Raw genomic sequence first — 26079 nt, forward strand, 5'->3', positions numbered from 1 at the left:
GGGTGGGACGTCAGGAATGCGCCTGCGCGTAGTCTCGGAGGCGGGGCCCGGCGGACGTGAGCAGGAGGGCAGGAAAAGCCGGCGCTGGAGCGGGAACCGGAGTAGTTGCCTGGGCGCCGAAGGCCGCGGCATTCCCACGCGGGCCCCGAAGTCCGCAACCCGGGGATGGGCCCGCGGCTGCGAGGTGAGCGCCCAGCCCTCGTCCCGCTTGGGGCCGAGCTCGCGGAGGCCTGACGGGAACACGGCCCCGAGAGCGGCGCGGACGACCAGGAAGGATGGGTGGGGCCGCGGGGCGGGCGGAGGAGGGATGCCTGGGCTCTGGCTTGGTTCCGGGCGGGGCCGCGATCCCGGGGCGCGGGTGGAGGAGCTTGGTACCGTGGATCGGGCGTGGGCGTTGCGGACTGCAGCTTCCCAAGCCGCTGTCGGCCCGGAGGGGAGGCAAGGCGGGCGGCGCGGGCCGTTTCCCTGCCTCTTCCTCTGCCCCACTTCGGCCGCCTCCCGCCTCTCAGGGTCGGGGTTGTCTGTCCCCTTCGCTGTCACATCCTCCGCACCCAGCGCGTGGAAGGTGCCCCATCACGGTGACAGACAGGTGCCAAGCAGGCTGGCGTCTGGGAGGAACTTTGGAGCCGGCTCTCCCTAGGCCCCAAGCTTGGCCGCATCCGTCCTTACCCTGGTGACCCTGGGCAGGTCGCTGACTCTTCGGGCGCCTTGGCATCCTCGTTTGAAAGGGGCTGTTATCCTGCAGCCTTGCTGGTCGGTGAGGGTGAGGGCGAGAGGGATCTGTGCACCTAGCACCGTGCATGGCACGTGGTAGGCGTTTGGTACATGGGAATTGCTGTTGGGGTGTCACCTCCCCAGAAAGTTCTCGGCTTCAGTAAGCGCGTCCCCTGCCAGGCGCCCTGGCAGTGCAGAGGAGTCACCGAGCTCCGCCTTTGACCAGCGTGCAGCTGGGAGAGTGAGATCAGAGACCACAGCAGATCGTGGCGTTGTGATCAGGGGGTGCACTCAAGCTGTGGGTCCCTTAGCCCAGCCTTGAGATCCTAGGAAGGCCTGCAGCCTGAAAGGGGCCTTGAAAGGTAAGAAGTAGCCAAGTGCCTGAAAGGTGAAGGGCGTCCGGGCGCTGCAAAGCAGGGGCGCTTGGAGCATCGCGTTGAGAACCACGAGCAGCTTTGCCTTGCTGAGATCAATTAACTGTGCCCGGGTTGTGGAGGATGGAAGTGGAAAGGTGATTAGGAGCTGGGTCCTGGAGGACCTGGCGTGTCCTGCTGAAGAACGTTGACTTTGGTCTCTGACTTTGGAGAACCAGTGAAAGATTTTCAGCAGGCTAGTGGCATTAGATTTATGTTTGAAAGAAATCATTTTAATCGTTTTGGCTGCAGTGTGGGGGTAGATTTAAAGTGTTAGGGAATCCAGTAGGACAAGGTCCCTTTTGCACGAAATATCCTTGGGTTTGTGAATTCCTTAAATTCATGCCAAACTTTGTATGGATGTGCATTTTTATAGGGTGAGGACCCATCACATTCACCAGATTCTAAAAAAATAGTGTCTGTGCCCATGGTCGAGGATGACGTGGGGCCCTGGTGGAGAGCTGGCTCAGAGAGCTATTCAGGTGGGGTATACAGTGGGTCTTGGTGCCAGATTGGATGTGGGGCCTGAAGGAGAGCAAGGAGTTCATGATTTTCTGGCTTCCTCCAGCAATAATAGAATCTCCTGACCGAGAGAGGAGAGGAGAGGAGCAGATCTGGAGGGGAGGATGATGGGTTCAGCTTGAAACATCTTTGCATTTGATGAGCCTGCGGAGCATCCAGTCGCCAATCAGGATCATTGGCCTCATTTTGATGCATGAATAATTTTGAGACAAGAATGATTTGCTTGAGAACATGCATCAAAATTGCAGCAGATAGCAAAGACTTTAATAAATGCTGCCTTTTCCTAAGCCCCTGGGTTGATGATGAAAAGAAAGCCTTGAGGAGTTGCTAAGGCATTGTCGTGTCATGATTTTCATATCAAGGGATTTGAGGAGACACTTCAGGATCCCACTAACAGTAGAATCACATTTTGTTTTTAAAATAAGTTTTGATTTAAAATTTAAATCATATTTAAAATTGTTACCTATATATAAATATGTATTTATATATACTTAAGTATCTGATGTTTAAATATGTTACACATCAACATTTTAACCCGTGAGCGCCATTAACATGGCACTTTATGCTGCTGCATTAACCTAGTTTTGTGCAGGCCTTAGAATAAGGCTCTCCTGCCATCTGTCACTGACAAGTGTCCTGTGCTGGTAAGGTTCTTCTTTGCAGCAATCACCCGCAGTCTTCTTCCAACACATCTCAATTTTTACCCTTACCCTGTGGAGTTAGTTCCCTACCTGGCAGCCAGGGTCATTGTTTAAAAAACAGAAGACACCTGATTGTGTCACTAAACTGCTTTTTAAAAGCCTCAATTCCAGAAGATCACAGCAGATAAGCAAAAAATAAATAAAAAGCCTTCAGAGTATTCCTCTTAAACTAAAGTCCACTTTATTGCGGCCCGCCTGGCCTTCTGTGGCACTTTGTCTGGGCCCATTGCTGTCCTCCTGCTCCCGGACAGCCTTGACTGTTCCTTCGGGCCCCCTCTCCACCTGCACGGCATTGCCTCCAGGCTATTTATGGCTGCCCTCACTTCTTTCAGAAAAAGATCTACAGCATCTTTTTCTGAAATACCCACCCCTTCCTTCCATCGGTCTGTGTCTCCTTAGCTTGTGTTAGTTTTCCTCATAGCAGTTGTTTCCTAATAATATGTTTTATGTGTGTTTTTCTTGTTGGTCTGTCTACTCTCGCTAAGAACAGGCTCCCTGAGGTCAGGGACTCTGTTTGGTCCACTGATGCATCCCGGACATCTGGTAGGTGCTCACTGACTATCCAGGAATGAATGAATAAATCAGATTTTCCTGGTACCCCACAAATAAAGCAAAAATATAGAAATAAATTGGATGATGAGACTGATTAAAAAGCTCGGGCTCAAGGATCAGACTTGGGCAAATGGCCTAACGTCGTCCCCTAGTAAGTGGACTTAGAGTGGGGTCTCCAAATACAGAGAATCTTTGGGTTGCAGCAGGAGCTTTCACTGACTGCTGCGTGAGTCACTCGTTCTTTTTCCTTCATCAGGTGTGTTGTTTCTCTGAAAAGCATCACCCAGGTCAGAATGAAAGGAAACTCTCTGTGCAGACTGCTGTATGTGGGACCTTTGAAGACAGTCAAATAGTGTTCAATTCTATAGTGAGCAGATTTTCTTGTTCTCCCTGGAGAATACAGTTTTTGGTAAAAAAAAATTGGTCAGGTTATCTTATTCATAAATTGTCTTGAGAGGCAGGTCACAGTTCTCTCATCTGTAAAAGGCAGATTACAGCCCACCTCCTATGAGCCCCTTGAGGGAGAGCTTAGAGCCCTGCAGAGTGTGAGGCATATGGTATGCCCTTAAAAAGCGTCAGTAGAGCAAATGGGTATGTCACAAGGTTATCATGAGGCTATGACAGTATAACTGTCCCGGGAGTTCTGTGAGCTGTACAGCTTCATGTAGGTTAGTTAATTTGCCAAGTATAATATATGCTGTCCTATGCAATTGGCAAGGATGAATCTTACATTTCCAAGGCATTTATTATTAATTTCAAAAAAAGAAATATGTAACACAGACTCTGGGAAGCAAGGTCATCTCCTTACTTGTGCTTAGTAGAGAGAGGAGGTGAGGCGCTGGCACCTAGGAATGTCTTTGTGTCAGCTTTTACTTACAGGCATTTCAAAACTTCAAGAAAAATGCACATTTCTGAGAGGTTTGTATATCTTAGCCCTACCAAGCATAGACTGTGAAGCTGAGAGGGTTACTGAATCTCCGTATCTTGACTGAAAATCCAATGTGTCACAGTGTATTTTGCTAAAATCTTGAATCAATTGAAGAGAAGTAAGCCCTTAAAATTTTGAGAACTAGGTGACGTGTCTGATACTTTTGAGAAAAGTGCTTTTCACACCTCTAGGACAAGAAGGTTTCTGCCTTTTTTGCTTATTGGGTTAACTTTTTGTAATTTAATAGGAAAGAATGAAAAGGAATAGTATCCAAGAGAAAAGTTTTATGTTTTATAGAAAAGGAACACACCCATGGAACTGGAAGGAATTGATGATTTTTATTTCTATTATGCATAAAGTGATTTAATGTTGCATTTCCTGATGTAACTGTAACCAATATCAAAGTTGCTTTTCCTGGCTGGGCATGGTGGCTCACACCTGTAATCCCAGCACTTTGGGAGGCCAAGGCGGGAGGATCGCCTGAGAGCAGGAGTTTGAGACCAGCCTGGCCAACATGGCAAGATCCTGTCTCTACAAAAAATGAAATTAGCTGGGTGTAGTGGCACATGCCTGTAGTCCCAGCTACTCTGAGGTGGGAGGATCACTTGATCCCAGGAGGTCAAGACTGCAGAGCCATGTTTGTGCCACTGCACTCCAGCCTGGGTAAGAGCAAGACTCTGTCTCTTAAAAAAAAAAAAAAAAAGTTGCTTTTCCCGATGTAACTGTCACCAATATTTGTTTTTTCAGGGGATCTTCTCTGGATCAAGCAATGGTGGTGAAAAATGTTTCGCAAAGGCAAAAAGCGACACAGTAGTAGCAGTTCCCAAAGTAGTGAAATCAGTACTAAGAGCAAGGTAGGGAAATGGAATTTGGAACAGAATCATAACGCAGGGAGAGTTTTCTTTCTTCTAGCTGATATTGTATGGAGGATACTGACCGTGGGCAGATCTCCTGATAATCTTCAAACTAGTGTGTTTTAACATTTACTTTTTGCACTAGAGATGCATTCTATGCTTGGCTTCATTTTATCTGTTCTGGTAGGTTTTCTGAAATTCTTTTGTTTTTGAGATGGAGTCTTGCTCTGTCACCCAGGCTGGAGTGCAGTGGCGCAATCTCGGCTCACTGCAAGCTCCGCCTCCCGGGATCATGCCATTCTCCTGCCTCAGCCTCTCCGAGTAGCTGGGACTACAGGCGCCCGCCACCGCGCCCGGCTAATTTTTTGTATTTTTAGTAGAGACGGGGTTTCACCGTGGTCTTGATCTCCTGACCTCGTGATCCGCCCGCCTCAGCCTCCCAAAGTGCTGGGATTACAAGCGTGAGCCACCGCGGCCAGCCGTTTTCTGAAATTCTTAAATCCATTAAACTAGATGGGACATGACCTATGAATGGTTTCATTGAAATAAGCACTGATTTAAAAAATTTTTAAATGATAGAAATTGCAGGCATTAAGGGGCTGGGCCTCTTGAATTCTTGGGTTTGTGGTGTGCATAATTACTTTTACTTAGAGTGAGATTGGCAGATAGCTGTATACCAGAGAGTTTTTGAATGCTATTGGAAGGTAAACGTGGATTTAATTCATGCAAAACAAACCACTGAGGAGCTATTCAACTGGCAACTTTTGTCTCAAATAATGAAGTGATTTCATTTTGACTGACAGATAATTTTTCAATATAAGAGTATAAAGATAGCTGCATTATATTTGTTCTGGGTTTTTGACACCAATTTTGTTGGTGTTTAGAAGAATGGCATTTTTATTTCTACCCTGGACAATGGCACGTGTACACTCATTCATTCACCGAGTATTTATTGAGCACAGCTGTATGCCAAACTCTGTTTAAGGGGCATAAAATAGAGTGGTTAGGGAGAGGGAAAAAATCCCTGGCCTCAGAGCTTCCATTTCAGTTGGGGGAGAAAATAATGAATAAATAAGTAAAATATAGAGTTTCAGATGGTGGAAACTAACATGGGGGGAAGAAACTACAGGAATGGAGGGGGTGGGAGATTGGGAGAGGGGCAGTATTCGACAGTCTGGTAGAAAAGGTCTTATTTTCAGGCCAGGCACGGTGGCTCATGCCTGTAATCCCAGCACTTGGGGAAGCCAAAGCAGGCAGATCACCTGAGGTCAGGAGTTTGAGACCAACCTGGCCAACATGGTGAAACCCCATCTCTACTAAAAATACAAACATTAGCCTGGTGTGGTGGCAGGCACCTGTAGTCCCAGCTACTCGGGAGGCTGAGACAGGAGAATTGTTTGAACCAGGAGGCGAAGGTTGCAGTGAGCTGAGATCACACCACTGGACTCCAGCCTGGGTGACAGAGCAAGATTCTGTCTCAGAAAAAGAAAAGAAAAGGTCTTATTTATTTTTTTTGCTGCCCCCCTCCCTGAGAAAAGTCCTTGTTTTCTTGGTGGCATTTGAGCAGGGGCCTAGAGGAGAAGTGGGGCCATGATAAGATCTGGAAGGATCACGGTTCAGGGAGAGGAGAGAGCAAAGGCCCATGGGAGGAGCGAGCCTGTGTGTTTTGGGGGGGCAGCAGGGAGACCAGTGTGGCCTGGGCAAGGCAGGTGCAGGTGTTGTGAAGACTGGGGCTTTTACTCTGAGAGTAAAGCAGGGGGCGCCTGGGGCCAGGGAGTGACAGAATCTTACATAAGTTTTGTTGGGGGTCACTTTGGCCACTGTGAGCAGGGAAGGGGCAGGAGCAGAGAGACTGCCCGGGAGGTTGTGGTAAGAACCTGAGAGATGAGGGGGCTTGGACGGGGTGCGAAGGAAGCGCTGAAACCTCAGGTTCTGCAGAGAGTTCGAGGTGGGCACTCATGGGACCCATGGATCAATGATGATGGCTTGTGGAGTATGAGGAAAAGAGTCATCGAAGCTTAAACCCTTAAGATACCAGGTGCTGTGGGAGGCAGAAAAAGTGATTCATTCCAGGTGTTTCTACCTGGATGCCAGATACCATTTGAGACATGATTGACACCCAGAGACAGTGAATAATTTGGAAAATGTGAAGGTGTGTGAAGTAATGACAAATACTGCTTGAGGGATTCAGAGACTGGGGAGATTGTAGGCCTAAAGTTATGGAGGAAGTTGTATTAGTTGGAGTTCTCCAGAGAACCAGTAGGATGTGTTTATATCCTAGAGAGAGTGATGTATTTTCAAGGTTTATTTTGAAGAATTGGCTGATGGGACTGTGGGGGCTGCAATTCCGCAATCTGCAGGGCGGGCTGAAGACCCTTGGGGTGGAAGTGGCAGCTTGAGCCCAAAGGCAGCCTGGTGGCAGCCTCTTCTCCTTGGGAGCCTGAGTCTTTTTCCTTTAAGGCCTTCACCTGCTTGGATGAGGCCCACCCACACAGTGGAGGGTCCTCTGCTGTACTCCATGTCTGCTGGTGTAGATGTTAATCTCATTTAAAGAAACACCGTCACGGCAATGTCTAGACTGGTATTTGACCAAATATCTGGGTACTTAGCCCAGAGAAGTTGATCTATAAAATTAACCATCACAGAAGTCTTCCCAAAAAAAGCAGTTAGTGAATGAGACCTTAAAATATACAGGTCAAATAGGCATAAATGAGGAAGGGGGTTAGACATCGCAGGCACAGGCAGGAAGCTGGAGGCCGAGTCGGGTCAGTGAGTGAGTGAGTCAGTGAGTGGGATGGGAGTGAGTGAGAGTGTGAGTGAGTGAGAGAGAGAGAGTGAGTGTGAGTGAGAGTGTGAGTGAGTGTGAGTGAGTGTGTGAGTGAGTGAGTGAGTGTGAGTGAGAGAGTGAGTGAGTGTGAGTGAGTGTGAGTGAGTGAGAGTGAGTGTGAGTGTGAGTGAGTGAGAGTGAGTGAGTGAGAGTGAGAGTGAGTGAGAGTGAGTGAGAGTGAGTGTGTGAGTGAGTGAGTGTGAGTGAGTGTGAGTGAGTGAGTGTGAGTGAGTGAGTGTGAGTGAGTGTGAGTGAGTGTGAGTGAGTGAGTGTGAGTGAGTGAGTGTGAGTCAGTGAGTGAGTGAGTGTGAGTGAGTGAGTGTGAGTTCCGTGAGACACAGCACGGAAGGAGGCATCTTGCAGGGTCGCACAAGGCCCCCTCAGGAGATGCCTCCCTAGACCTTTCATCCTGGGTGTCTGCCGGGCCTCCCATGTGCCACACGTGCCACGCTGTTAAATAACAGCCACACGTGAACGAGACAAAGACACACGACTGCCACTCAGTTTCCATTCAGGGCAGGGCAAGCTGGCTTATCTCAGCTGAGCTGGTGGCCTTGTAACCAGAAGCACAGAAACCTGACGTTGTAGGAGTCCTGTGCAGCCTTAGAATGGGGAGACGAACCATGTTCTTGGAAGTTTTTGAACTCCTGGAGCTGCTCACCACGGAACCTCCCTACTGCCACTTCCTCAGCCTTAAGCGCGAGGACCCTGCAGGGGAATCTCATCTATGTGGCCCAATGTCTTGTTTTATTTTTATTTTTGGAGACGGAGCCTCAACTCTGTCGCTCAGGCTGGAGTGCATGCAGTGGCGTGATCTCGGCTTACTGCAACCTCTGCCTCCGGGTTCAAGCGATTCTCCTGCCTCAGCCTGCCAAGTAGCTGGGACTACAGGCGTGTGCCACCAAGCCTGGCTAATTTTTGTATTGTTGTGTTTTTTTGTGGGTGTGTGTGTTTGTTTGTTTGTTTTGAGATGGAGTTTCGCTCTTGTTGCCCAGGCTGGAGTGCAGTGGCGTGATGTGATCTTGGCTCACTGCAATCTCCACCTCCCGGGTTCAAGCGATTCTCCTGCCTCAGCCTCCCGAGTAGCTAGGATTATAAGTGCCCGCCACCATGACCAGCTAATTTTTGTATTTTTGGTAGAGACGGGGTTTTACCATGTTGGCCAGGCTGGTCTCGAACTCCTGACCTCAGGTGATCCACCCGCGTCAGCCTCCCAAAGTGCTGGGATTACAGGCGTGAGCCACCACTGCCAGCCATATTTTTTTTTAGTAGAGACGGGGTTTCACCATGTTGGCCAGGCTGGTCTCGAACTCCTGACCTCAGGTGATCCACCCGCGTCAGCCTCCCAAAGTGCTGGGATTACAGGCGTGAGCCACCGTGCCCTGCCAGAGAATATTATTTCTAAAGAAATTGGGAGTATAGCTCTGAGGAACAAACTCCCTTTACATATGATTCCATTTTGCTCAACAGTTTTGCTGTTTTTTTGTGGCAGTTCACATGAGAGTCTATTCTGCCCTGCCAGTTAGCCTCTGAATTCCTGCTGCAGGCCAGACACTAGTCAGAATAATTGCAGAAGCACTAGACCAGAGACCTAGAATTAGAGACCTAGGTTTGAGATTGGAGCCATTTACTAGATGTGACCTTGGATTAGTCACTAAACGTTTCAGTCTCCTTCCTCATTTATTAAGCAGGGATCATGGTCCTTGCCTGGCTTTCTGCACAGGGTTTGTTTTGGGTTCAGTGGAACTTACGTGAAAGCCGGGCAGAGATGTTCACAAGAATATTCCTAGAAGGCGTCTGGTAAGGAGGTGGCGGTAATGGCTTCGATTTAGACTAAGAATATTGCCACTGTGTTTATCCAATATTATGTCATGGGACGAACGAACAGTTGGGATTATGTGATTTTTTTTTTTTTTGAAGTTTGTTAAAGAATTTGTCTTAAGAAAAATCTGTCACAGTCGATATGCCTGAATAATTGACATGAGTTTGTATGTGTCAGCTCAAGTCTAATAAATGATTTGAATGGGTTAGAGGACTAGAGAAGACAGGGCTGCTTCAGTGGAGGTTTTTTACTTCTTTTTCTGTTTCTCAGTCTGTAGATTCTAGCCTTGGGGGTCTTTCACGATCCAGCACTGTGGCCAGCCTCGACACAGATTCCACCAAAAGCTCGGGTATGTAAAAGGGTTGGATCATTGACTGTCTGCACTTTTCATTGATGTTCATGTGGTTTTACTGGGGTAGCACAGTGAGTTCTTCAGTATTTGTGGCTTTCTCCCTCTCCTTTGCCACTTTTGACAAGAGTTTAGAAGTGGACCAAGATTTGTTGGGATGTGGGCTGAGGGTGTGGTGTGACTGGGGGAACCACACAGCCTTTGGAGATTGGCACAGGCACATGGGCAAACTGGAAGTTTCAAAATAGTTTTTTAAGAAATGGGGTGGCAATAAATACATACACCTGCTATGTACCCACAAAAATTAAAAATAAAATTGAAAGAAATGGGGTGGCAGAAGATGAATTCCATTGGACTTACGTTGTCTGTGGGGAATAGGGCAAATATCTTGGTGATTAAAGGGCTAAGGAGCCTTTCATTTACTCCAGGGAACCCAGAGATTCACCAGCTCATGACTACCACCAACACAAGTCATTAAGGGGAGGATCTGTCCCACACCCTTGTAGATATTTATGCAGCTGCCCAAAATTAGTAGGTCCTTAGAAACAGGCTGGGTGCGTTGGCTCACACCTGTAATCCCAGCACTTCGGGAGGCCAAGGCAGGTGGATCACCTGAGGTCAGGAGTTTGAGACTAGCCTGGCCAACATGGTGAAACCCCATCTGTACTAAAAATACAAAAAATTAGCTGGGCGTGGTGGCACATGCTTGTAATCCCAGCTACTCGGGAGGCTGAGGCAGGAGAATTGCTTGAACCCAGAGGCGGAGGTTGCAGTGAGCTGAGAATCGCACCACTGCACTCCAACCTGGGCAACAGAATAAGACTCCATCTCAAAAAAAAGAAAAAGAAGAAATCCAGAGGTGGTTTCTAACCCCAGCTCCCTAAGTAGCTGGTGGCTAACTGGAAGTACATTCATTTTCTTGTCTGAATTCCTCTTTCTGCCTTCAGGAGCCTGTGCTAGTGAATCTAACAGAGAATGCTGGAGCGTTGGGTCCATTGTCTTTACTGCCCGATGCCTTTAAAATGATTAAAGTTGTGGGCATCTTTTTGTTACATAACCTAAAAGTAATCATATAGTATTTCCTTAATATGGTTGAGATTATAAGTCGTTTGTAGTAGTTTTTGTATTGACTAGATTTTGTGGCACACACACGGCTCTTCAACCGTTGCTGTTATGTTAGATAATTCCTGCCTGGCATTATTCCATCGACATTAAAAAGAAAAACTATGTGGTCTTTCTGATGGAATGGTAGAGGAAGAGTAGGCTTCCTGAATGAGGAAAGCAAGCTAACATGCTAGGCCAGGCACAGTGGCTCATGCCTGTAATTCCAGCACTTTGGGAGGCCAAGATGGTAGGATTGCATGAGCCCAGGAGTTCAAGACCAGCCTGGGCAACATAGTGAGACCCTCTCTCTACAGGGGAAAAAAAATGGTGAAGAGGGAGAAAGAACCAAAAGTAAATACCATGCATCATAAAGGTAATCATCATGTAGTAACCTTTTCTTTACTATTTGTTTTGAAGGGAAGGTTAATCTATTTCTTCCTATAATTGAGACCTTTGTATACTATACTTAGTATACCATGACTCACTGAGGAAAAGGTTTGTGAAATTTTAAGTTCTTCCCCATTACATAAAAATATTGTGCATTATAAAATTTGTAATTAGTGGTTATGTTCTAATGACAGTGTGGTTTTTGTTTGGGAAGGGACTGAGGATACTCTATAATGCAGATATTTCTTCTAAAGTCTTACCACTTTTCTTTCATCTTTAGGACAAAGCAACAATAATTCAGATACCTGTGCAGAATTTCGAATAAAATACGTTGGTGCCATTGAGAAACTGAAACTTTCCGAAGGAAAAGGCCTTGAAGGGCCGTTAGACCTGATAAATTATATAGACGTTGCCCAGGTAAAAAAAAAATTCCATAACTCTCTGGTTATGAGAGTCTGGGGAGCCAGCTCATGGCTTTGGGGCAAAATGCTCATTCCTCAGGTCCACTGGGTGCCGCTCCGCTTACTCTCGACCGGAAGCCCCCGCATCACCACTGCACATGTGCGTGAGCGCTGAGCTGCATTGGAACACAGGTGCTATTCCTTCCTTCAAACACGGTACTTTTTTTTTTTTTTTTTGAGACGGAGTTTTGCTTTTGTTGCCCAGGCTGGAGTACAGTGGCGCGATCTCAGCTCACTGTAATCTCCGCCTCCTGGCTTCAAGCAATTCTCCTGCCTCAGCCTCTCGAGTAGCTGGGATTACAGGCATCCGCCACCATGCCCGGCTAATTTTGTATTTTTAGTAGAGACAGGGTTTCTCCACGTTGGTCAGGCTGGTCTTGAACTCCCGACCTCAGGTGATCTTCCCGCCTTGGCCTCCCAAAGTGTTGGGATTATAGGCGTGAGCCACTGTGGCCGGCCCACAGTACTTTTTAATACCTTTTTTTTTTTTTTTTTTTTTGAGATGGAGTCTCACTCTGTCGCCCAGGCTAGAGTGCTGTGGCGCAATCTCAGCTCATTGCAACCTTCGCCTCCCGGGTTTAAGTGATTCTCCTGCCTCAGCTTCCTGAGTAGCTGGGACTACAGGCGCATGCTGCCACGCCCAGCTAATTTTTTGTATTTTAGTAGAGATGGGGTTTCACTGTGTTGCCCAGGCTGGTTGTGAACTCCTGACTTCATCTGATCCACCTGCCTCGGCCTCCCAAAGCGCTGGGATTACAGGCCTGAGCCATTGTGCCCGGCCTATTAATACTTTTTTATGGGGCTGATCAATCCTATTTAAATGAGGAGCTGATTGCGGTGACTGGTTATATTCCATAGATTCTTCTTTTAAAATAATCTGGCAAAACCTTACTGTACCACCATCAGACCAGTTCTGTCTCTGAATATCTAATTCATAATGATGTCGACCTAACATATCTGTTTATTCATGCAAGGTTTCCAACAAGAATTGAGATGAGGTGGGTTTCAAAAAGATAAAATCAAGAAGATAAAAAATAATCATCATGAAGGAAAATTAAGAATGAAAATTAAATCAAAAGTATAAGGTATAAGGTATATAAGCATGAAATTTTATAAAATCTGTACCCTTGCCAATGGTGGAAGTACATGAGCCAAAAGACTTAGTGAATTCAGTCATGAGAGAAAAAAAAGAAAGTAAATTGCTTCTGGAGTTTCTAGAAAACGAAATTACATTTTTATGTGCGCATTGAAAGAGGGATATTACTGCAATAAAAAGATTCCTTAACTTCAGAGAGTGTTAAGAATGTGTACTCTCTTAAATCATGGAGAATGAGAATATGAAATACAACGTGGTAGGGCGTGGTGGCTCATGTCTGTAATCCCAGCATTTTGGGAGGCATAGTAGGGGGATCACCTGAACCCAGGAGTTCAAAACCAGCCTGGGCAACACAGTGAAACCTCATTTCTACAAAAAACAATTTTTAATTGCTGAGTACAGTGGCTCATGCCTGTAATCCCAGCACTTTGGAAGGCCAAGGTGGGCAGATCACTTGAGGCCAAGAGTTTGAGACCAGCCTGGCCAATACGGCAAAACCCCGTCTCTACTGAAAATACAAAAATTAGCTGGGTGTGGTGGTGCACGCCTATAATCCCAGCTACTCGGGAGGCTGAGGTTGAACCGCTTGCTTGAACTCAGGAGGCAGAGGCTGCAGTGAGCCAAGATTGTGCCACTGCACTCCAGCCCTGGGTGACACAGTGAGACTGTCTCAAACAAAACAAAACACCAGCCTGGGCCAGACCCCCATCTCTACAAAACATTTTTAAAAATCAGCTGCGTGTGGTGTTATGCACTGGTAGTCCCAGATACTCAGAAGGCCAAGGCAGGGGGATTCCTTGAGCCTAGGAGTCAAAGTTGCAGTGAGCCATCATTGTACCACTGCACTCTAGCCTCGGTGACAGAACAGTAAGACTGTCTCACAAAAAACTGAAATGAAGTTTCATATCTTTATGAAAGTAAAGGAAGATACTTCTGTCTGAAGGACATCAGTGAATCTAAATTGCCATTTAAGAGAGAACTCGGGCTGGGCACGGTGGCTCAGGCCTGTAATTCCAGCACTTTGGGAGGCCAAGGTGGGCGGATCATGAGGTCAGGAGATTGAGACCATCCTGGCTAACATGGTGAAACTCCATCTCTACTAAAAATATTAAAAAATTAGCTAGGTGTGGTGGCGCATGCCTGTAATCCCAGCTACTCGGGAGACTGAGGTAGGAGAATGCTTGAACCCAGGAGGTGGAGGTTGCAGTGAGCCGAGATCGCGCCATTGCACTCCAGCCTGGGCAACAAGAGCAGAACTCCGTCTCAAAAAAAAGAACTCATGGTAGTTTGGACAACTATAATTACTTTCCAGCATTTAGTTGGGAATATAAAGTCATTCCAACAAACTACATTAAGTCCTCACGTAACCTCGTTGATTGGTTCTTGGAAAACCACCTAGGTTAGTTCCTCCAAGTAACTCATTTTTCAAGGTCATTTTGTTATGTTTTATGATGTTGATGAGAAAAAAAATGGTTTTGTTATTTGCATCATTTCGCTTAAAGTTGTAGTTTCCAAGAACGAGCCACAACGTTGAGTGTGCTCTTAACCATAAAAGCTACAACCAGTCTAAGTGTTGTACTAAAAGATTAATAATTCTTCCCCTCAAAAATACACTAGCATTATTCTCATTCCCATAAGGACTACTGAATTTCTCGTATCACCATAGAATTTTTGCTTGCTAAAATTCCAGTATTGACAATAGCTTGACTGTTATCCCATCCCGTGGTTCTTGGAATTGCTTTAAACCTACTGTGGGAAGCAATTGGCAAGAGGGTGCTGTAACATTGTGAGGACCCAAGAAGTAAGGTATTGGGATGCAGCTTATTTACTGTAATTTCTTTAATGTGGGCAAGTGGTTCCACAAAACCATTTAGTACAGAACATCCATAGGTTGCCAACAGTGTCCTACGTCAGGGGAAGACGAAATAGATGGTATTCTGGTCTGGGAGCCGAGACCGGGTTGTCCGCTAGGGAAGCCGTCAGGGATTATCTGCGGTTCCTGAGTAGCTGAAAACCCCAGTTCATGTTTTTGTGAGTGGAGTAACTGCTCATCAGCAGCACTTGCCAGCCCGAAGCCCTGAGGCGTGGGATCACCAGACACGCCTTCCCATCTGGGCAGGATATGTGGGCTCTGCTTCCTGATCGTCCCACATGCTAACACTGGTCTATGCTATGGAAATGAAGATCTTAATTTTTCTAATGTAGATATTTTAACCTCAGCAGGTTTTGTGAGAAACAGCTCAGTTTGTAATTAGGATTAACTCCAAGATAAACAATATGCATGAAAGGGATGGATGTGAATTTTGCTCAGAGTTGTGGGCTGTAAAAATGCGGCTGGGCACAGTGGCTCATGCCTGTAATGCCAGCACTTTGGGATGCCAACTTGAGAGAGTTACCTGAGGCCAAGAAGAGTTCAAGACCAGCCTAAGGCAACATAATGAGATCCCATCTCGATTTAAAAATAAATAAATCGGCCCACATGGTGGCTCATGCCTGTAATCCCTGCACTTTGGGAGGCTGTGGTGGGTGGATCACTTGAGGTCAGGAGTTCGAGACCAGCCTGGCCAACATGGTGAAACCCCACCTGTACTAAAAATAAAAAAATTAGCCGGATGTGCTCACTTGAACCCAGGAGGCAGAGGTTGCAGCGAGCTGAGATCATGCCACTGCACTATAGCCTGACCGACAGAGTGAGACACTGTCTCAAAAATAAAAGTAACCTTTTTGTAAATGGGGGGAATGTTTCTTCTGCCTCTGTGGAGAGAGACTCTTGCCTGGCTAATGTGTACCCCACATTCTTTAAAGGGTTTGGGCTTGTGATGGCCAGATACTCAAAGTGACTCGTCAGACTTAAGACTTTAATGTAATTTTAATCTTTATCATGGAATTTATTTTTACTTTAAAGCAAGATGGAAAGTTGCCTTTTGTTCCTCCGGAGGAAGAATTTATTATGGGAGTTTCCAAGTATGGCATAAAAGTATCAACATCAGATCAATATGTAAGTAATATAATTTATTAAGAAAACTATGTTTTAGATAACAGGGAATTCAGGCCATTAAGAGCCCCCTTATAATTAGGGCCACTCCTGTTTGCAGAGTGATTGGTTTGTAAACATTCCTGGCAGTTGGTCTTAAACGTGACCAATTTCTTAAGGTGAATAGGGGCTTCCTTTTCTCTCCTGCGTTGGAAGGGCCAGGCAACCTGCCCCCACACCCCCAAACACACATGGCTCCGAATGCATTTTCAACTAAGGGCCCCTCATCTATTAAGAGCAGCTGTCAGCTTGGAAGGTGGGCAGACACTGGGATAGTTAGTTTAGATCACTGCACTCCTGGCTTGCTGGGATTTAAGAAGGCGTGATCCTGAAGGCATTGCCCGAGACCGAGCATACAGGAACATCCCTTGGGGTGAGAAACCTATGGATATGCTGGTTCAAGCCTCACTCCGCCTGGGAGAGTGTGTCATTAGGACTGACAAACATTTGAGAGTCCTGATCTCTCGGAATCTTTCCTGACTTCTGCAGGATGTTTTGCACAGGCATGCTCTCTACTTAATAATCCGGATGGTGTGTTACGATGATGGTCTGGGGGCAGGAAGAAGCTTACTGGCTCTGAAGACCACAGATGCAAGCAATGAAGAATACAGCCTGTGGGTTTATCAGTGCAATAGCCTGGTGAGACTTTGTTACTTTGGTTAGCTGCTTACTCATCAAGTCACAAAACCCAGGGACTACTGTTTTTGAAGGCTGAAGAAATACAATCCATTATGTATGGAATATCTTGGCCTGGGGATAGTGAATGAGTATTAGGCCGGAGGTCAGCCGGCTGGCAAGACAGTGCAGGTTTGTGAAATATTTCTGTTAGGGCCAGTGGCAGCTCTCACTTGTGCCTGGATTTAAAAGGTAAACAAAGCAGCTGAGGAAAAATGTATCTTCCAGGGGTCAAAGCCTCCCTCCATTTCCGAACGTTGTTGCCCTCCTAGACTGCGTGATCAGCCTTCTCAGGCTGCAGTCGCTGTTTGCTCTTCTCTGAAGGAGGGCAGAAAGGGCCCACACGCAGGGAAGCTCATAGTGTGGGTTCCACTGACCCAGGCAGGCACGTGTGGTCGGCTTGCTTAGGAGCGGTCTTAAGAGGGTCAGGTGTGTGCCTCTGCTAGCCAGATGAAGTTCATGAAGAGATTGATGAATGTTGCTCTTACTATATCTTTCATGTAATGTAGGAACAAGCACAAGCCATTTGCAAGGTTTTATCCACCGCTTTTGACTCTGTATTAACATCTGAGAAACCCTGAATCCTGCAATCAAGTGGAAGTCAACTTCATCTGAAAGTTAAGCTGTTTTCAAACTGCAATGCTGAAGTGTTATGCAAATAATGAAGTGATCCCTTGCTCTAGATTTTCTGAAGAAAATGGATTGTGTAAAATGCTGATCATTTGTTTATTAAAATGTTTCCTATTAATTACACAGTGAGTTAACTCTCAATGAAGTCATCTACTTTCTGGGATAAAAAACTTCATTTGTCTTTTTCAAGTTCTAATAAGCTTAACCTAAGTGTCACAGAAGCCTAGGTGTCACAGAGGTCCACTCAGTGACACACACACACTGAAGGCCTGAGGAAGACTAGGTGTCACAGAGGTCCACTCAGTGACACACACTGAAGGCCTGAGGAAGACTGAGGACATGGGCTCAGTAGTGGCTTCCCAGTCGTGGTATCACTGGCGTGGACCTCTGTCCGGCAGAGGTGTGGACTGGAGACCAGGATTCATGCTGGTTTGGAACAGTGACATTGCCAACTTAAGACACACAAAGCAGATTTGCAGAAGTGTCTGGTCAAGATAACATGCTGGCCAACCACAATTCCTAGAGTTAAGAGAACCTTAAAAGATTACCGCTCACGCTAAAAGTAGTATGTAAAGGATCCCATGTACAGTATGATAGTGTACTTTTTTTTAAAGGACTGTCAATATACAAAACTTTAAAGATTAAAAACATTAAAACCATGTCCATTTAAAAGTATTTTATTTTTTTCCAGTCAAATGACTAGTTAACAAGAAGAGTAAACTTATTAAACATGCTCTAATTATAAATCACTGCATTGAGGACAATGAAAATAATCAATTTCGGTTATACAATATATACAGTTGTGCTGCAACCAAAGTAATCAGGTGAATGAACTGAATATCATACATCTCAAAATAGCATCCTAAGCTGCATATCATGTTATCCACCCCTTAACAGATCACACAGTTACTCTTAGTCTGTGTACATATTCTGAGCCATCATCCCAGATCTGATGGAGAATGGCATGCAAAATGCCAGAATCCTGCAGCTGCAGTTCATGAAACATAAACTTTAAATATAAATAGATATCTACAATGTTTTTCTTTCTCTCAGTTGCTTTTTTTAATTTGCAAAGAGCAAATAACTAAGAAAGGATATTAGCAGGGTCGTTAATATAATTTCTCCTCTGGTAAGAGTACTATTAGTTACTGCACAATAGCACCAAATTGTAGACTGGAAAAATATTTCCTAGGTATTTATGTACCAGTGAACCTGACAGATTAGTTTGGGACTGGAGTTCTAATGTTGATATGAATCAACTTTATTCCTTATATAGCTGGCACCAGGTGGTCAAAAGGCTGACTATAAAATACAGATGCAGGAGGATTGTTAAAATAGACATAAGTGCACTGTGCAAAATACAACTGTTTACTTAAATCTATGAGAAAATTAAATGAAGGGTTCAAACAACAGAAATTAACAATTAGTGAAAACAGATGTAGTGCTTTAAAAAAACAAAAAACAACAACGAAAAAAAACTACATATCTAACACATTTTTACCCGGAACTTTGAAAGGCAAAAAGCGATTGCTATACAACATCATAAAACATTCCAGTTTGTTCTGTCTTCCTTTATAACAACAACAAAAAGTACAATGCCAAAAAAAAAAAAAAAACTCTACACAGTCTTGCATAATAAAGACAAGCTGCTTCAATCAAATGCACCAACACAACAAATGCAGTTAACAGCATTGCTGCCTCACTTTCCAAGCCTACACTCAAATTTATTCCTTTATTTTTAAGTCCAAGTGGGTATCATATGCCTATTTATTCTCAAAGTGTCAAAATTTCCAATATTCCTACTATGAATCTTACCCTCACAATTACTAAATAGAGGTATGACAGTCAAGTTCATTAAACTAATGAGTTTTGGTTTTATAATAGACAACCTAATCCCCCTACTACCACCCCAAGTAGCTTAAGAATCATATGATGGCCTTAAATAGTAAAAACTGGGATGTTTGGGAGTATTATCTGGGACCTATATATTTCTGGTATGTTCTTGATTATAAACAGATGGACAGATTCAATTTCAAGACAGTGTGACTACCATTCCTGTTGGAGTATTATATAAATACAAGACACTAAACTGAGTAAACATTCTCATGGGCTAGAAGGGAAGGCAGTGGTACACTCAGTAGGAAACAGCAAGTGATGCATTAATACAGTGTGGTCTGCGCCACAGAATTCTACTGTGTACAGTTGCTTTCTGTGTGATTCAGGAAGTTCAAGAAGGCGAATTCCAAAACACCTAAAGCATATAAACTAATTTAAAAGAACTGTTTTGCAATCCATCATCCTTAGTTTTTAACCAAATTCAGGAAATGCAGTTTTATATAACCTGGAACGAAATGAACTGTAGTTACCCTACGTTGTCATAAACCATCAGTAGTTTTGTTAAGTATGAATTGTTCACAACAGGTTATACATACATGCAGAATATAATGATAGCTGCAACCTCACAAATTAGGGCTAGAAAGTACAATGCTAATGTGTAAATTTCCAAGTTGCTTTTTAAACACTGGGTGGATTTCAAAGGAATATGTGTCTTTAAAGGTGAACTGATGGCATTTTATCGAGAAAGTTCAGAGCTGGGCTATGGACTTCTGAAGCAGCAGTTGACTGGCCGCCTAAAATAATAATTGTGCTAAAGGTCACCAACTCCAGAACTGGGCCAAGGAATGCAGGAAGAATTTATTTCCAATACCCTTAATGCAAACATTTTTAGGGTTAGCTAATTCCATAGAGGCAGGATCTTGATTATGTATAATAGTTAAAAGAACTTTTCAGTTCACCTGTTGGGAAATTCAGCTTTTCCTAATAAATGCATAGCAATGTTTCATGAAAACCACAAATTATAAAAACAATTACTGATATGTAAAAATTGCGTCTTGAGTTTTTAAAACAGAGCAGTGGCATTAGAGAACATGGGCTACCGTACAAACAGTTCATGAAACTGGTTATCTGGCAAGAGTTTTGGTACCAATAACGAAACAGGAACACAACTGTTAATGCTTTTGTTCAGTAGCAATTCAGTCAGCGATAAAGTGCACAAATGACACCGGGAATGCGCCTTTGCGACCAGGATCTCCATCAATGTGGCCAATCTGAAACGGAGAAAAGGGTAGGTTGTTATTAAAATTCCAAATATTGGTGGAAACTTTGAAGAGCATTACAATTACATAGAGCGTTTGGTGGAAAAAAGCAAGATTGGTTCAGAAGACTCTCTTCTGACAAGGAACTACTTAGGTAAAACATCCAAACGATTTTTGTCCTTTTTTCCTCACCACATTTCAAACAGTGCAGGGCTCTCCTGTGTAAGGAGCTCTTCCCAGCCACGTCTCAGATGTTCGCTCGTGGGGATGGCCACCCCCACCTGTTCTTGCGAGGCACACAGGTCGGCTGTCTGACCACTACTTCCCGCTTGCCTTTTTTGAATGAATGAATGAACTGAGTGTCACAAGCCTGTGAGCTGCAACGTCGCCGAAAGTGGCAAACGTATAAGTTGGCCCCATTTCAATGAGTCAAGCACGTGTGGAAGGCTTCACTCTATCCACTTACGTTCCCTCTTGGGTAGATACATAAATTATATCCAAATATGATCTCAAGAGTGTAAATGATGTAGGCAAATACAAGGCTAAAAACAGCCAAAATATGAATGATGGGCTTTTTGTGGAGTGGGTGGGGGGTGCTGTGGTTATGGGCAACTTCTGTTTTCTCCTTTATGCCCTCTATTTTCCAGTTTTGGAAATGAGCAGGTATTTTCCACATGGCTAAGCCCGTGGTCAGGTTGGTGCCCCGTCCGGATGGTCGGTTGTAGGCAACTGTGGGAGTTGGCTGGCTCCTGAGTAGCTGGGATTACAGGTGCCTGCCACCACACCTAGCTAATTTTTTGTATTTTTAGTAGAGAACCATGTTGGCCAGGCTGGTCTCGAACTCCTGACCTCAAGTGTTCCACCTGCCTCGGCCTCCCAAAGTGCTGGGATTATGGGCGTGAGCCACTGCGCCCAGTCCACAGACACTTTTAATCCATTAAGGGCAAACGAGGCCACAGGAAAGACCGGTGAACCCAGCTCTGCCAAATGAAGGCAGTGCTGCCTGGCCCTGAGCTCATAGCGCCTCTGGAGGCTGAAGACATGCAGTTTAAACGCCAGTGGGAGCTCTGAGGAACCGTGACTAAAGACAGTGTCCACACTCCTTGCACTTGACGCAGCAGTTCCCCTAAATCCTGTGAGCTCCCGGCTGAACTGTGTGCTCTGGGCTCAGCTGTGGAGCCGTGCCGCTTGCATCTGTTGTGTGGTGGGCGCAGCCTGGGGCTTTCTGTCCCATTCAAGCCGGTCCATCCACCGCCCTCGCTGTATGCGGCTGCCGCTTAGTGGGTGCTTACAATCATCTGCACCAGACTGTGAGTGTGACCTCCCTTTCACAGATGATCCCACTAATGCTGAAAGATAAAAGCAACCTGCCCCAAGCCACCAGCCTGAGTGGCCAATTCTGAATTCTTAGGTGGCCGGCACTCATCTTGCTCCCACATCCTGCTGGATGCCTGGGCGGCCACAGCTTGTTTCAGGACCAGACTCGGGCCTGGGGCTCTGCACTCTAGGTCAGCTCTTTCCAGACACCCGATTCCACTAATCCAGCAATGGGGGGTGATGATCTAGAAACTCAAGACCTCAAAATGAAGGAGTCTCATTTCAGGCCCTCATGGGTACTGTGGAAACTGCACCCTAACAGGGAAGGAAGCCACCCTGGGGAATAATCAGGCCTGCTCAGAAGGGGGTGTCCATGGAGGAAGCAACTCCTGAAGATGCTAAGGGGCAGAGGCACCAGGAACCACGTCTGGACTGCTCAGGCTGAGAAAACCTCACCTGCGAGCCGGTTTCTCCAGCCAGGTGGATGCGGCTCAGCCGCCAGGAACCTCCCAGGCCCACCCTTGACTCACCCACCACTCCTGGTCCTCCTCCCCGTCCACGATGATCACATCCCCCTCGGAGAAGGTTAGCTCGTCGGGGTTGTCAGCCACACAGTTATAGAGCGCTTTCACCCGCTTAGGCTTCAACTTGGTCTGTGTCAGGAGTGGGAACGAAGGTTAGTGTGGCTGTAGGCCTCAGCTCTCAGGGCAGAGAGCTCAAGCACCCTGCCTCCCCTGGTCTCAGGAGTCCCATACCCAGGCCTGGGAAGCCTGCAGATGCCAAGGTGAGGCAGGTCAATGCAGCTCAGGAGCCAGGGAGAGAAAACGGAAGAGCTCCCCACCAAGCAGAAAGAAGGGGCCAAGGGCTGGGAAACGAAGCGGCCGGGGCAGGGTACTCTGAGTGGGCCCATCCTGCAGCTGCGGCGGGAGGGACAAACCCACCAGCTGCCCAGATCCAAGCAATCAGGTACCAAGAAGACCCCTGCCCTGCCCCAACCAAGGGAAGAGGGGAAGGCTTGCTTCCCCTGAGCCCTTGTGAAACCACCTGCACCCCCCTGGCTAGAGCAGAGAGGCAGGAAAGGGGGCTCATCACTTACTGCCTGCGACTTCCTAGGCATGGGTGCAGGGGGCTGCAGGACCATAGCATTGGGCAGAGGACCCAGAGCTTCTGTTGCAGAGAGATCCACTGTAGGGCAAAAATGAAGCAACTTAAGACATCCCATCAATCATAACCATGAGATGTAAACAATGTACAAGCCACAGGGTGTGTCTGAAGCAGGTTTCCCCAGGTGTTCCCATCTGTTGAGGGAAAAGGGAACCTTCTGACTTGGATGCAGCCCTTGCAGAGCCTGTGTGGCAGCAAGTGTCCCCCAGTGAGCCCACCATGTCAGCAGGAGGGGACAGGGTGAGGGGCCCCAGGAGTGAGCTGCTCAGGAGCAGGGGTCTCAGAGGCCGACGGAGGAGGGAGGATGGCAGGAGGGAGGAGGGGGGAGGGAGGATGGCAGGAGGGAGGAGGGAGGGAGGGAAGAGGGAGGAAGGAGGGAGGGAAGAGGGAGGAAGGCAGGAGGGAGGAGGGAGGAGGGAGGTGGGGGGGCATGAGGGAGGTGGGGGGCAGGAGGGAGGAGGGAGGTGGGGGGGAGGAGGGAGGAGGGAGGTGGGGGGGAGGGGTGGAGGAAGGCAGGTGGCAGGGGAGGAAGGCATGAGATGGGGGGAGGGAAGGGGAGAGGAGGGGAAGGGAGCAGAGGAGGAAGGCAGGAATAGGGGAGGGGGGAAGGAGGGGAGGGGGAGGGGGGAAGGAGGGGAGGTGGGAGGGGGGAAGGAGGGGAGGTGGGAGGGGGGAAGGAGGGGAGGGGGGCAGGAGGGGAGGAGGGCTGTGGAATGGCAGACAGCTGGACCCTCCCTCAGGCCTGACCACCTGGCAGAGAATGTCCCCCACATTGCCCCCATGGACCAAGCAGAAACAAACTCAGTCCCAAATTAAATAATTACCAGGTCCTCTTGGTTGGCCTTTGTTGGTCAGTGGGGTGGACTTGTCAGCTCTACAAAGACAGGGAAAAAGTAGATTTACTGCCACCTGAGGGTACCTGCCCCTTTCTCATGCCCTTTTATCAGAGAATCTTCTGAGTTCAAGCTCAGAGTGTGTGAGGTGGTTTCCTCCACTGTCACTTAGCTGTCTCTTTTTTATCGGAAAAGGAAGAATGAGAGGCCCTGAGGAAATTGCTAGATTCAACGTTTCTGATCCTAAAACCAGGGCTTTTCCAGAGCACTCTGTCCACGTGAGCCTGCTGCTGATGGCCAGGGTCTGGAGGGATGCTGGGCACTGGGCACTGGCCAGCAGCCCCAAGTCTGCTCAGCCCCTTCCCTGCCTCGGTCCCATCACATGAAAGGGCAGGGCTGAACCTTAACCTCAGGCCCAGATGGCTCTGCCAGGACAGGTCTGAGCACTCTGGGTCAGCGCTGTCCATGCCTCTGCGGTCCCTGCTTCTGGGAACCAATGTGGCTGACCACGGGCTCAAGCCCCATTCATGAGCCTCTGGGCCAGCACACCCCAAAGCCACAAGGTAGAAACGCACGACTGAGGAAGTAGTTCTCAGGGCTGGCAGAGAGGGGTCCCTCAGCTCGAACCTGCCACCTGGCAGCCCTGGATAAATGGGTTGTGGAGGGTCAGCACTTTCATCTGCAAAAGGTGTGACACAAGATCCATCAACTCCAGAGCTAAGGACCAGTGCCACTGGCTTCAGCTCCCCGGTGGGTCTCCTGGACCTAGCATAAAGCCAGGCACAGGACTGGGGCTGGAGAAGCAGGAGAGGAAGACCAGGGAGGAAAGGAAGGGGAAGGAAAGGATGGGATTCTTTCCACTGTACACTCCCATCTGTGACACTCCCTTTGCTGCTCGGAATGAACCCTGTCTGGCTTCGATGCTTGCAGTCCCAGAATGAAGGGAGAGAAAACATCAACACGGGTTTTGCTCATACTCTGAAGGAACTGAAAAGGAACTCTGTTTTATTCCATAAAACAAAGACCCCTCCCATTTGACTCGTCTAGCCATTTGTTTTCCATCAATGTCTCTGGGTGTAAATGTCTCTGCAGACATCATTACACTGACCTGGCTGACCCCCTAGCCTGCAGTCATCCCTAAGTACAGAACACTCGCAGGGAAGGCCTGATCCTCTGGGACAGCAGTGAGCAGACTTTTTCTCTGAAGAGGCAGATAGTAAACTTTTTAGGCTTTGTGAATTTTTTTTTTTTTTTTTTGTGATATGGAGTCTCTCACTGTCACCCGGGTTAGAGTGCAGTGGCACAATCTCGGCTCACTGCAACCTCTGCCACCCGGGTTCAAGCAATTCTCCTGCCTCAGCCTCCCGAGTAGCTGGAATTACAGGTGTGCACCACCACACACAGCTAATTTTTTGTATTTTCAGTAGAGATGAGATTTCACCATGTTGGCCAGGCTGGTCTCAAACTCCTGACCTCAGGTGATCCGCCCACCTCGGCCTCCCAAAGTGCTGGGATTACAGGCGTGAGCCACTGCGTCTGGCCTTTGTGTTTGTTTTTTGAGTCAGGGTCCTGCCCTATTACCCAAGCTCGAGTGCAGTGAAGCAATCAGTTGACTGCAGCCTCGAACTCCTGGGGTCAAGGGATCCTCCCGCTTCAGCTTCCTGAGTAGTTGGGACTACAGGTGCACGCCACCATGCTTGGCTAACTTTCAAAATTTTTTGTAAAGACATGGTCTCACTATGTTTTCCAGGCTGGTCTCGAACTCCTAGTCTCAAGCAATACTCCTGCCTCGGCCTCCCAAAGCTCTGGGATTACAGGTGTGAGCCACTGCACCCAGCTGGCTTTGTGGATTCTAGCATCTGTTTCAAGTATTCAACTCTGCCACTGTGGCGTGAAAGCAGCCCCAGACTGCATAAACAAACAAGTGTGGCTAATGTTCCAATAATATTTTATGAGCGCTGAAATGAATCTCACACAATTTTCATGCGCCATAAAATACCTTTTTGAGGCCGGGCGCGGTGGCTCACGCCTATAATCCCAGCACTTTGGGAGGCTGAGGAGGGCAGATCATGAGGTCAGGAGATCGAGACCATCCTGGCTAACATGGTGAAACCTTGTCTCTACTAAAAATACAAAAAATTAGCCGGGCGTGGTGGCGGGTGCCTGTCGTCCCAGCTACTCGGGAGGCTGAGGCAGGAGAATGGTGTGAACCCAGGAGGCAGAGCTTGCAGTGAGCAGAGATCGAGCCACTGCACTCCAGCCTGGGCGACAGAGCGAGACACCATCTCAAAAAAAAAAAAAAAAAATCCTTTTGATTTTTTTCCCAACCAATTACAAATATAAAAGCCATTCTTAGTTCTTAGTTCATGGCCCTAAAAAACAGGCAGCAGGCTGGATATGGCCTGTGAGCCATAGTTTGCTGACCCCTACCCTGAGAGAATGGGTGTGAAATTCCCATTTATACCAGAGACAAAATCACCGGTGGTGGGGGAAGGATAGCATTCTTTACAAAGAGAATGTGCCAGTGGATTCCTTTAGAGTCAGAACTCCACCGGGCACTGACGACATGATTCCGCCCATCCTCGTCTGTCCTGGGTAACT

At 47.0% G+C, this 26079-nt stretch overlaps 2 protein-coding genes across 13 annotated transcripts in view; one reads left to right on the forward strand and one right to left on the reverse strand.

Moving 5' to 3' along the window:
* The first annotated feature begins 16 nt into the window (after window positions 1-16).
* ITGB1BP1 (integrin subunit beta 1 binding protein 1) lies at window positions 17-17192 on the forward strand. Of its 9 annotated transcripts, none has more exons than XM_055253863.2 (8): window positions 101-184; window positions 3159-3269; window positions 4578-4684; window positions 9604-9682; window positions 11454-11590; window positions 15636-15728; window positions 16254-16403; window positions 16949-17192. In XM_055253863.2, exons 3-8 carry the CDS (start codon window positions 4613-4615, stop codon window positions 17018-17020), a joined length of 603 nt encoding a protein of 200 aa, XP_055109838.1. In that variant the 5' UTR covers window positions 101-184; window positions 3159-3269; window positions 4578-4612; the 3' UTR covers window positions 17021-17192. The 9 variants fall into 9 exon arrangements, with proteins under 9 accessions (XP_055109834.1, XP_055109836.1, XP_055109838.1 ...); XM_063623985.1 differs by lacking the exon at window positions 101-184 and adding an exon at window positions 338-589; XM_055253860.2 differs by lacking the exon at window positions 101-184 and adding an exon at window positions 859-1076.
* A 538-nt stretch (window positions 17193-17730) lies between these two features.
* The window catches only part of ASAP2 (ArfGAP with SH3 domain, ankyrin repeat and PH domain 2), a 199553-nt gene continuing 191204 nt past the window's right edge, over window positions 17731-26079 (reverse strand). For all 4 annotated transcript variants that reach the window (XM_055253844.2, XM_055253845.2, XM_055253843.2 and 1 more), the window contains 4 exons: window positions 23470-23519; window positions 22578-22666; window positions 22012-22134; window positions 17731-20176 (listed from right to left, as the gene is read on the reverse strand). In XM_055253844.2, the coding sequence (XP_055109819.1) occupies window positions 20102-20176; window positions 22012-22134; window positions 22578-22666; window positions 23470-23519 (337 nt within the window). In that variant the 3' untranslated portion in view covers window positions 17731-20101. The remainder of the gene's footprint in view (window positions 20177-22011; window positions 22135-22577; window positions 22667-23469; window positions 23520-26079) is intronic.

Source organism: Symphalangus syndactylus, chromosome 18 (assembly GCF_028878055.3).
Source record: "Symphalangus syndactylus isolate Jambi chromosome 18, NHGRI_mSymSyn1-v2.1_pri, whole genome shotgun sequence".
Taxonomy (NCBI): Eukaryota; Metazoa; Chordata; class Mammalia; order Primates; family Hylobatidae; genus Symphalangus; species Symphalangus syndactylus.